This window comes from Ailuropoda melanoleuca, chromosome 1 (genome assembly GCF_002007445.2).
Source record: "Ailuropoda melanoleuca isolate Jingjing chromosome 1, ASM200744v2, whole genome shotgun sequence".
Taxonomy (NCBI): Eukaryota; Metazoa; Chordata; class Mammalia; order Carnivora; family Ursidae; genus Ailuropoda; species Ailuropoda melanoleuca.
In genome coordinates this window covers 63,883,801-63,896,379 of record NC_048218.1, presented here as the reverse complement: position 1 = coordinate 63,896,379, position 12,579 = coordinate 63,883,801, and the positions used below count along the sequence as shown (strand labels likewise).

Sequence of the window (12,579 nt, the reverse complement as noted above, 5' to 3'; positions counted from 1 at the left end):
AAGCTGTTTCAAAAAATAGAAACAGAAGGAAAACTACCAAACTCATTCTATGAGGCCAGTATTACCTTGATATCCAAACCAGGCAAAGACCCCATAAAAAAGGAGAATTACAGACCGATATCCCTGATGAATACGGATGCCAAAATTCTCAACAAGATCCTTGCTAATAGAATCCAACAGTACATTAAAAGGATTATCCATCATGACCAAGTGGGATTCATACCTGGGTTGCAAGGGTGGTTCAACATTTGCAAATCGATCAGTGTGATAGATCGCACTAATAAGAGAAGAGAGAAGAACCATATGATCCTCTCAATTGATGCAGAAAAAACCTTTGACAAAATACAGCATCCTTTCCTGATTAAAACTCTTCAGAGTATAGGGATAGAGGGTACATTCCTCAATTTCATAAAAACCATCTATGAAAAGCCTACAGCGAATATCATTCTCAATGGGGAAAAGCTGAGAGCCTTTCCCTTAAGATCAGGAACATGACAAGGATGCCCACTCTTGCCATTATTGTTCAACATAGTACTAGAAGTCGTAGCAACAGCAATCAGACAATAAAAAAGAATAAAAGGTATTCAAATTGGCAAAGAAGAAGTCAAACTCTCTTCGCAGATGACATGATACTTTATATGGAAAACCAAAAAGACTCCACCCCCAAATTACTAGAACTCATACAACAATTCAGTAATGTGGCAGGATACAAAATCAATCAGAAATCAGTTGCGTTTCTATACACGAACAATGAAACTGAAGAAAGAGAAATTAGGGAATCAATTCCATTTACAATAGCACCAAGAACCATAAGATATCTCGGAATAAACTTAACCAGAGAGGTGAAGGATCTATACTCTAGAAACTACAGAACACTGATGAAAGACATTGAAGAAGACACAAAAAGATGGAAAAATATTCCATGCTCATGGATCGGAAGAATAAACATAGTTAAAATGTCTATGGTACCCAAAGCAATCTACACTTTCAATGCCATCCCGATCAAAATACCAATGACATTATTCAAAGAGATGGAACAAACAATCCTAAAATTTGTGTGGGACCCGAAAAGACCCTGAATCACCAAGGAAATGTTGAAAAAGAAAAACAAAGCTGGGGGCATCATGTTGCCTGATTTCAAGCTATACTACAAAGGTGTGATCACCAAAACAGCACAGTACTGGCACAATAGACACATAGACACATAGACCAATGGAACAGAATAGAGACTCCAGAAATGGATTCTCGACTTTATGGTCAACTAATCTTTGACAAAGCAGGAAAAAACATCAGTCTCTTCATTAAATGGTGCTGGGAAAATTGGACAGCTATATGCAAAAGAATGAAACTTGACCACTCTCTCACACCATACACAAAGATAAACTCCAAATGGATGAAAGACCTCGATGTGAGATAGGAATCCATCAAAATCATGGAGGAGAACATAGGCTGTAACCTCTTCGACATCGGCCACAGCAACTTTTTTCATGACGTGTCTCCAAAGGCAATGGAAACAAAAGAAAAAAAGAACTTTTGGGACTTCATCAAGATAAAAAGTTTCCGCACAGCAAAGGAAACAGTCATCAAAACAAACAGGCAACCCACAGAACGGGAGAAGATATTTGCAAATGAAACTACAGATAAAAGGCTAGTATCCAAGATCTATAAAGAACTTCTCAAACTCAATACACGAGAAACAAATAATCAAATCAAAAAATGGACAGAAGATATGAATAGACACTTTTCCAATGAAGACATACAAATGGCTAACAGACACATGAAAAAATGTTCAAAATCATTAGCCATCAGGAAAATTCAAATCAAAACCACATGGAGATACCACCTCACACCAGTTAGAATGGCAAAAATGGACAAGGCAAGAAACAGCAAATGTTGGAGAGGATGTGGAGAAAGGGGAACCCTCTGTTAATGGGAATGCAAGTTGGTACAGCCACTTTGGAAAACAGTGTGGCAGTCCCACAAAATTTAAAAATAGAGCTATCCTATGACCCAGCAATTGCACTACTGGGTATTTACCCCAAAGATACAGACGTAGTGAAGAGAAGGGCCATATACACCCCAATGTTCATAGCAGCATTGTCCACAATAGCTAAATTGTGGAAGGAGCCAACATGCCCTTCAACAGACGACTGGATAAAGAATATGTGGTCCACATATACAATGGAATATTACTCAGCCATCAGAAAGAACGATTACCCAACATTTGCAGCAACATGGATGGGTCTGGAGGAGATTATGCTAAGTGAAATAAGTCAAGCAGAGAAAGACAATTATCATATGGTTTCAGTCATTTGTGGAACATAAGGAATAGCAGGGAGATAGGTAGGAGAAGGAAGGGAAGAATGAAGGGGCAGGTAAACTGAAGGGGGAATGAACCACGAGAGACTATGGACTCTGAGAAACAAACTGAGGGTTTCAGAGGGGAGGAGGTGGGGGATTGGGCTAGGNTACAGCCACTTTGGAAAACAGTGTGGCAGTCCCACAAAATTTAAAAATAGAGCTATCCTATGACCCAGCAATTGCACTACTGGGTATTTACCCCAAAGATACAGACGTAGTGAAGAGAAGGGCCATATACACCCCAATGTTCATAGCAGCATTGTCCACAATAGCTAAATTGTGGAAGGAGCCAACATGCCCTTCAACAGACGACTGGATAAAGAATATGTGGTCCACATATACAATGGAATATTACTCAGCCATCAGAAAGAACGATTACCCAATTTGCAGCAACATGGATGGGTCTGGAGGAGATTATGCTAAGTGAAATAAGTCAAGCAGAGAAAGACAATTATCATATGGTTTCAGTCATTTGTGGAACATAAGGAATAGCAGGGAGATAGGTAGGAGAAGGAAGGGAAGAATGAAGGGGCAGGTAAACTGAAGGGGGAATGAACCACGAGAGACTATGGACTCTGAGAAACAAACTGAGGGTTTCAGAGGGGAGGAGGTGGGGGATTGGGCTAGGCCAGTGATGGATATTAAGGAGGGCATGTATTACATGGAACACTGGGTGTTATACACAAACAATGAATCATGGAACACTACATCAAAAACTAATAATGTACTGTATGGTGAATAACATAACATAATGAAAATTTTTTTAAAAAACATCTCAAGGTAAAATCTTATATAAAATTGGATCTTATGTTTGGATCATGATAATTTATCCTTTACAATACAATGCTTCAATACAATGCTTTTATTAAGGTCGTTGCTAAAAAACAAAGAGGGATTTCTTCTTGTACTGTAAAATTATTGTTGAAGATACTATACAGTTTAATACTCCCTAAAACAGGTTCCATATGATTAATTCCTTTTAGACTTAATAGCAAGGAAGAGTCTGATTCTTTGGAACTTGTCCCTTAGACAATACAAAATATGCTACTTAGGTCTCCATTTTTGTCTTAGCGGCTAGGAAGCACAGATCTAAATTGAATGTTTTAATAATCAGTAAATATTTAAATAATTTTAAATAATTAGCAAATCCTCTTCCCTTTCAATATCTTGATTTTTGATTATAGGATTTTGTTATATAGATGTATAATCATTATTAAAACCCATTTTGGAAGAAGATATGGTAATAAAATAAAATAAATGAAATGAAATTCAAGCAACAAAGGTTTTGAGCTTACCTATTCTTTGCTCACTAATATGTTGGGGAAGTAATACTATAATGGGCCTAGAAGGGCAGAAATGGAATTGGAGAGCTACATGCAAACTATGAAGGAAGAGTGTAGAAGCAAATATACTTTGTGATCAGGTGACCAGAGTTTTACTCCTATCAACCTGAAGCTAGAAAAAAAAAAAATGGAGATTTAAGTTTCCTTACTTTCAAAAGGACTATACCTCCCTAGAAACACTTACCTGCTGGGAAGTAAGCAAGCAATTCAGAAGAACTTATTACATCTTATTACATCTCCTCATTTCACTATTGGTTTGGTGACATCTTAGATATCTATAGTCTGGCTATACATAAAGAACTTCAACAGAAAGATGCTGTGAGGAATTCAATTTAAATTTTCACAACTGTCAAAAATCAATCAATCATTACAACTGTCAAAAAGAAGAAAACTCTACTTACAAACATCTAAATAGCTACTTTTTCCCCTGAATAATAATAAAAGATATAAATTCTGTTCTATAGATACAGTCTTACTGAGAAAATACCCTAAATCATAAACCACACACTTCCCCCAGAAAAACCCACAATTAACAAAAAATATTATGCTCGCAATAACAGTTCAAAGTTAGTCCCCTTGTTAATTAAAATGAAAAATTTTACCTAACATTTCTTAATAATTTCTTACAAGGGGCATTATACACACTTAGATTTTACCTCTTTCAATATCATCCATTGGAGATGCTGGAGACATTTTGTCTTCAGATGGAGAATGTTTCACAAGATTGGGAGTCCTAGCTGAATTCCGCATTTGTTGCTGCTGTTGCTCTACACGATACTGAATTCTACTACTTCCTTCAACTCTGCAATTAAGAATATCAAAGGCCAAAACAGGGATGATAGAAATTTAACAACCGCAACTTACAATGTTACTAAAATTGACCACTTATTCTTTTCCCTAGGGATCCTTAAAATGACATTCAAAAATTAAAATATTAATTTAGTTCAATATTTAACAAATATTTATTTAACAAATACTTATTGAGCCCTACTATATGCGTGATATACACACAGATCCAATGGGGGATACAAATGTGAATAAAAACAAGACTACTGCTTAAAATTTAAGACATGAAACATACACAAATTACAAATAAATGGAAATTATACATAAGTGTATAACAAATACAGCATATCTCCTAAATTCTAAAATTATCATTTCTGTTTAAATCAAATCACTTTCACATTTTTCATCCTAACTTAAAGACATGTTACTAAAGGAGATTCATATACTTTCTTTTTTTTTTTTTTTTAAGATTTTATTTATTTATTTGACAGAGAGAGACACAGCTAGCGAGAGAGGGAACACAAGCAGGGGGAGTGGGAGAGGAAGAAGCAGGCTCCCAGCGGAGGAGCCTGATGTGGGGCTCGATCCCAGAACGCTGGGATCACGCCCTGAGCCAAAGGCAGACGCTTAAAGATTGAGCCACCCAGGCGCCCCCATATATTTTCTTTTGAATACTTTTAAGAGTATATAATACATTTATGCTGTATCTTCCATTTCCAGTCACCAAATTGTGTCAGTTCTACCTTCACAGAGTATTTAGAACCTCACTGTTCTCTTTATTCCTACTTCCAAAAATTATGGTTTATGCATTTTTCTGTTTCCCACATTGTTTCATTTTACTCAACTTGTTTGGTGGATTAATGTTTCAAAAAAATATAAGCATGTCAATCTACTTATACATGGGCACTGCTCTTTTCAAACAGGTCTTACTCACTGGCTCCAAATAAGACAGATATATTCCTGCCTTCAAAGTTTGTCTAAAACTTCATTTTCTCTCTGATCAATTAAAAATTCTCCAAACTTTCCTACTAATAAAAATACCAGGGCAGAGAGGGGATAATAAAAATAGAGCTTCCCAGGTCCCTTCTCTGATCTGAAGTTGGACTTGGGAACTCATATTTAACAAGCACCCATAATAATTCTTATCATAAAGTATGTTTGGGGGAAAAAATCTCTAAATCTTTTTTTAAAATGTTTTTATTTAAATTCTAGGTAGTTAATGTACAGTATAATATTAATTTCAGGTGTAGAGTTTAGTGATTCACCACTATATACAACACCCAGTGCTCATCACAAGTGCCCTTCTTAATCCCCACCACCCATTTATTATTTTTTTAAATGATTTTATTATATTATGTTAGTCACCATACAGTACATCCCTGGTTCCTGATGTAAAGTTCGATGATTCATTAGTTGCGTATAACACCCAATGCACCATACAATACGTGCCCTCCTTACTATCCATCACCAGCCTACCCCATTCCCCCATCCCCCTCCCCTCTGAAGCCCTCAGTTTGTTTCTCGTAGTCCATAGTCTCTCATGCTTCATTCCCCCTTCTGATTACCCCCCCTTTCTTTATCCCTTTCTTCTCCTACCGATCTTCCTAGTTCTTATGTTCCATAGATGAGAGAAATCATATAATTGTCTTTCTCTGCTTGACTTATTTCACTTAGCATTATCTCCTCCAGTGCCATCCATGTTGCAGCAGATGTTGAGAACTCGTTCTTTCTGATAGCTGAGTAATATTCCATTGTATGTATGGACCACAACTTCTTAATCCAGTCATCTGTTGAAGGGCATCTCGGTTCCTTCCATGATTTAGCTATTGTGGACAATGCTGCTATGAACATTGGGATGCATATGGCCCTTCTCTTCACTACGTCTGTATTTTTGGGGTAAATCCCCACCACCCACTTAACTCATCCCTCCACCCACCTCCCATCTGGTAACCATCAGTTTGTTCTCTATAGTTAAGAGCATGTTTCTCGGTTTGCCTCTCTCTCTCTTTTTTCCCTATATGTTTGTTTTGTTTCTTAAATTCCACATATGAGTGAAATCATGTTATTTGTCTCTCTCTGACTGACTTATTTCACTTAGCATAACACTCTCTGGCTCCATCCATGTCGTTGCAAATGGCAAGATTTCATTCTTTTTTATGGCTGGGTAACATTCCATTATATGTATATATATACCACATCTTCTTTATCCATTCATCAGTTGGTGGACATTTGGGCCGTTTCCATATTTTGGCTAATTATTGATAACACTGCTATAAACATCAGGGTGCATGTATCCCTTCAAATTCTTAACCTCTCAAGACATCAGTAGGGACTCCCTAAATGCTTCAATAAATGCTAACTTCTCCCTTCCTTTAAGTCGTAGAACAATTTTTGTCTATGCTATTTTTATGGCTTTTAGTATAGGTCCCTTATATTACATGATAAATTCACCACCTATTTGCAAACAAGAATTTGAGATGGCTATATTCTTACTGACTTTTTAAATGGAATGATCTGTTAAACCAATTAAAATGCAGACATTTTGAGGTTAGTATTTGCATAAGAAACTTTCCTTTTTCTAGTACCTTACATATTCTAGGTGCTCAATAAATTTTCACTAATGAAGATGAAATTATTTTGGAGAGTGTATAATGGCTCTTTTCAGTCCAATTCTATGAAAGCATCTACAATAGAATAAAAGGTAAACCTACACATATAGAAAACATTAAGAAACAAAAAAGCTGTTATATATCATAGGAAGAAGTGTTAAGGATGTCTACCAAATGTGAACTTGGAAAAAAATTAAAACATTTTTGTACCATGCAGAAATAATCCTTGTATAATAATGTGACTTAATCCAATAATTTCTTTCACTGACATTTCCTTAGCAATTTATTTGTTGATAAAGTAATCTATTTCATTAACCACATACCTTGTTTTTTTTACAGTGATGTTGCTGCTGAGTTTTTCTAGTCGGCATTCTCCAGTGTCATGGTTAATAATTAAAATGCATTCCTTTAAGTAAGGTTTCTTTGAACCTCTGAAAACAGTTACTGGTGGAGTTGAACCCTGTTTAAAAAGTTAATTATCATTACTTGAATTATCACGGAAATTCAGTTGGGAGGCTCTTTGAGATCTGTGTTTCTCAATCTATATTATACCTCAAGTAACCTAACTTCCTAAGTTTATTACTCAGACAACAAGGATTCATAGTAAAAAAGACAGATGAAGCAAAGCTGAGGTCTCAAACCTGCTACCATTAAGGAAAGGGAACAGAGGAAGTACTTGCCCTGAGTCATTAAAGGTTTGTTTCATTGGTCTACAACAGGCAATTGGGATTCAATTTTAATGCAACCAATACATTTTACAGATAAGGGAACAGACGCCCTAAATCATATTTCCTACCCACCCTCTTCTTCCTTCATAAATTTAGTTTTTTTTTAAATCTGGTATTTTCTTAAAGTGGTACTTCCCTATGTAAATCACCTGTTATGCTAAACCTCGCTAATTAATTTTAGCATTATTAAAAGTGGGACAACCAGACATAACCTTCATGATATGATATAAAAGAAGGTAAGCAGCATCACCTATAGAGTATTCTTGCCTAAACACACACACACACACACACACACACACGCACACGGAATCTAACTCTCATCAAGCCTTTAGATATAACTCTCAGTTTACAGCAAATATAAGGAATAGAGGAAGAAATGAGTAAGATACCTCTAAATAGCAACCCAAGGACTCAAATTACAGTTGATAAGAGATTTGTACAATATTCTTCTTAAAGATATTTGTATTTCTACTTAGAATAGATCTTAAAATTACAATACATTATTGTGCTTTGAGTTCCTAAAGAATAAAGGCCTGGATCATAATTTCTTTTCTTGCTCCTACCACCTAACACAGATACTAAATGGATGTTGAATATGAACAATATGAACATTTTGATTCTAAGTAACAAGTTAAATAAGGTTTTCATAGCCTCTATACCTGCCTTCCACATTTTGAACAAGTTTTTAAAAAGTAAAGTTTTTTCTTTATTAAATTGAGCACCATTCCTATTTTAAACTTCAATTACTGCCTACCTCCTTATTCCATACCCCAAGGAAGGGGTATTAAAGTACGAGGAAACTCCTAAGCATATGAACTATCTTTGCCTCTAAATAACTATTGTGAGGAAGTGAAATTTAAATCAGAGGCAGCCTGAAAGATAAGAACTCAGCCACCATAGAACTGAAGGTAGAGAGCTCCAGGAAAAGGGAACAGCAAGTGCAAAGGATCTGAGGCCAGAAAGGTGAAGTGAGAGGGAAGGGCTGTGGGAAAGGGAGATGACCTTGGGCAGATGGATGAGTGTTAGATCCTGCAGTGTCTTGCTGGCCGTGGGGAGGGTTTGAGATTTTTTCTGCAAGTCATGAGAAGCATTTGGAGGCCTCTAAGCAGAAGGACCATTTATTTATTTATTTATTTACTTACTTACTTTATTAATTTATTGCATCGAGAGCACTTGCGAGCAGGGGGAGGGGCAGAGGGAGAGGAAGAGAGAGAATCCTAAGCAGGTTCCACACCCAGCATGGAACCCAGACTGGAACTGGATCTCAGGATCCTGAGATCATGACCTGAGCCAAAATCAAGAGTCCGATGGTCAACCAACTGAGCCACCCAGGTGCCCCTGGAATTACCTTTTAAAAAGACTGCCTTGTATAAACGTATGTGAACATCTACAGAGTACTGGACATTGTTCCAAGTGTTCTGTATGTACAACATTAAATCATTCAATCCTCAAAAAGAAAAAAAAAACTACTGAATACATCCAATCATCTCTATATTTACTGCTATTGCCCAAATTCAGAATCCAATCATCATCTCACCTAGGTCACTATTGCCCAAATTCAGAATCCAATCATCATCTCACCTAGGTTACTATTATCTTCCTCCCTACTCTCCTTCCAGTTTTGTCCCCCATCTGCTGACAGGGAAATCTGATCATGTCTGATTATGAATACCAGGAAAGGAAATTAATCAGTAATGGAAGAGAAAACTACAATTGTATTCCCAAATAGGAGGGGGGAAAAAGAAAGGAAAGAAGAGATGGTTAATGAAACTAATAAAACACAAATCAGAGAAAAATTAAAATAACTAATAAATATACTAAAGATGATAGATATAAAAATCAAGCACATCAGCTTTAAACTAAATGTGGCTAGAATTCTCTTAATAAAAACAGAACATTTCTAACTGGGTTTAAAAATGAAACAGAATGGGGCACCTGGGTGGCTCAGTTGGTTGAGTGCCCGACTCTTGATTTTGGCTCAGGTCATGATCTCAGGGTCATGATCTCAGGATTGTGAGACTGAGCCCCACATCAGGCTCCATGCTCAGTGTGGAGTCTGTTTGGTGTTCTTTCTCTCCCTCTCCTTCTGCCCCTACCTCTGCTCACATGTTCTCTCTCTAAAAAATAAATTAATAAAAAAATGAAACAATATTCTGTTAACAAAAGATATACTTAAAATAAAAAAAGAAACTTTATTCTGTTAACAAACGATATACTTAAAACAAAATATCAGCTAAATAAAAGAAACAGACACTGAGATTTCATGAACATGCAAATCAAAAGAAAGCAAGGGTGGCAATATTAATATTAGACAAGGTAGTAGTTAAGCTTAAAATCACAAAAACAGAATTAAAAGATATATAGATAAAAGATACAATTCATTAAAAAATATAACTGTCATAGGATGTTCAAACAGAACCAGTCCTAAAATAAGCTGAGGTCCCAAGAGTGTGGTGGATTCTTCTCTCATTTGAGTTAAACACTCAGTGGACAGAATCAAACCAGGTTCATCCTGGAAGGCATGTTGCCCAAGAGGGTGGTTTAAAGAGGCATAGTAGCGCATCTGACATACAGAACTTTCACAAGTCCAGCATTTGGGGGCTAAAGGCATAAACAACCATTAGAGATGCATTTCCTGCATAACAGGAAGTTTAGTTGGAAATTTCCAGTGGACTTTTCATTGAGTCCCACAAAAGTACTCCTCAAGAGAGAGAGACAGCACTAAAGAATGCCAAATTTGGACAACACCAATGACAAATCATTATAGTTAATTAAGTCTTTTCCCTTCAAAATTTAACATTTTGAAATTTTATAATAGTCAATTATAGGAATTATTTGTAAGGAAGAGAGATTTGTAAATGCCCAATATTAACCAGCTTAATTGTCTTCATTTTTATTAGGTTCTTCTACTTGGGACTAGCAAAGAAAATCCAGAGGAATGAAAATTAGAAAATCTACCCTATGAAGGAACTGCCAGAAACTGAAGGTACTCTTAAAAGTATAGTATAATAAAAGTTCTATTTTATAGGATGACTTCTAGCTTCTAGTCATTTTTTACTCAGATGATGAAAGCAAATTCATAAAGAAAATAGAGAATCTCAATGCCTCAAACTAACAATCATTACATTTCCACAAAATCAAGAACTCTGAAGAAATGTAAACCTCCTATTTGTTTAAAGAAGTTCTTTATTTCAGGGAAGAAAACCCACAAAATGTATTTGAGAATGTAATTTCTATTCTTACTCACAATTGTTCTAGGACTGTATGGCCAGCAGAAAAAAATATTTGCTTTCTACAGGTGGTAATTTTAACTATTCTCTTTCATTCCAGCTGTCTAAACGGGTTATTGGATAAAGTTTAAATTATTTTGCATTACACATTAAGTCCTTTTTTATCTGATTTCTAAATACCTTTCCATCTCCCACTATGTCCCTAGTGGACTCCATCTGATTTAGCGACAGGGGCTTATATGTAGTTCTTCAAATGTAACAGACTTTTTTGTTGCCTTATCTTAGCCCATGTTTTTTTCTTTTCTCTGCCTAAAATGGTTTCCCTCTTTCCTTTACCTGGGTAACTTCAACTCTTCTTCAAGACAGCATAGCCTGGCATCTTTTCTTTCTCTGCTGAGTTCTCTTCTGCACTTCTGTAATATTCTGTGTATATTCTGTGACAGTCCTTACATTTCTATATTTTAATCAGTTATTTCCTGTCTTCCTCATTAAATGGTAATATTTTTCAGGACACTGGCTATGTCTAGTCTTCTGCTGTATTCCCAATAGCTGCCTAGCACAGGAGCTACCACACAAAGGTACATGTATATATGGTCCATCTGCCCATCTGTTTCTCTTCCTCATGCACATATATACACATACAAATATTGAGACATATTTTTTTGGATATATATCTGGTGGACTTTTGGGAGGGTTACTTCTTCCCAAATTATTTCTTTGCTGTTTTAGAAATTTACAATTTGAAGGCTTGTAAACTTCCTTCTATACTTGTCATTCCCTAAAGAGATATTTAAGTTGAGATCATACTAAACACATGGTGGATGGGACTCTTGCTTAAAGAAGGATATGCATGAATGAGAAAGTTTTATTAATAAATGTAAGAATCCCCATCTGTTTGTAAGAGAAAAGCAGTGCAAGGAATGAGGATGGAAGGATTATTAATTTGAGAAAAGAATATTCTACATGGCAAAGAAGAACCCAGCTACAGTTTTTTTGCAAACCAATCATCGCTGATCAATAATCCTATAATCTGAGACCAGGCTAGTGGTACCTGTTATCAATTTAAGGCTTTTCAATAACTTTTAGAATTAAGGAGATGGTTTAGGTTTTTCTTTAATAAACATCATAGAGCTAAAAAGCCTTAGACATATGGGTACTAAATTTCCAAACTATTTTAGAGATGCCAGCTTTTCATAATAGAGTAATACAAAAGTTTATTCATCCACATGTCTCACGGACTTGGTTGTTCATTTCCTTCAGTTTGTAAGGGAGCAAATGAGAAGCCTCCCCCACAAATTTAATTAACCTTAGGAAAAGTTTCAGAGGCAGCAACTGATACAGTCTGACATAACAGTGGGATCTCAATAAATAGTGTTGACTGAAAAAAATAAGAAGACTAGAAGACTAGAGGATAGACAGCTTGCTTGCTCTACCTCTAATCACAACAAATCATCTCATAAATGCATACAAGAGAATGTTGATGAACTGGCACAAAGTCACTTCTGTTAAGAAATTAAAGAAA

The 12,579-nt window shown here is 36.0% G+C and overlaps 1 protein-coding gene across 2 annotated transcripts in view; it reads right to left on the bottom strand.

Moving 5' to 3' along the window:
* EAF2 (ELL associated factor 2) overlaps nucleotides 1–12,579 on the bottom strand; it is a 50,037-nt gene that overhangs the window by 27,479 nt on the left and 9,979 nt on the right. For both annotated transcript variants that reach the window (XM_034659346.1, XM_002927231.4), the window contains exons 3-4: nucleotides 7,423–7,559; nucleotides 4,361–4,506 (exon numbers count right to left, since the gene is read on the bottom strand). In XM_034659346.1, coding sequence (XP_034515237.1) covers nucleotides 4,361–4,506; nucleotides 7,423–7,559 — 283 coding nt within the window. The remainder of the gene's footprint in view (nucleotides 1–4,360; nucleotides 4,507–7,422; nucleotides 7,560–12,579) is intronic.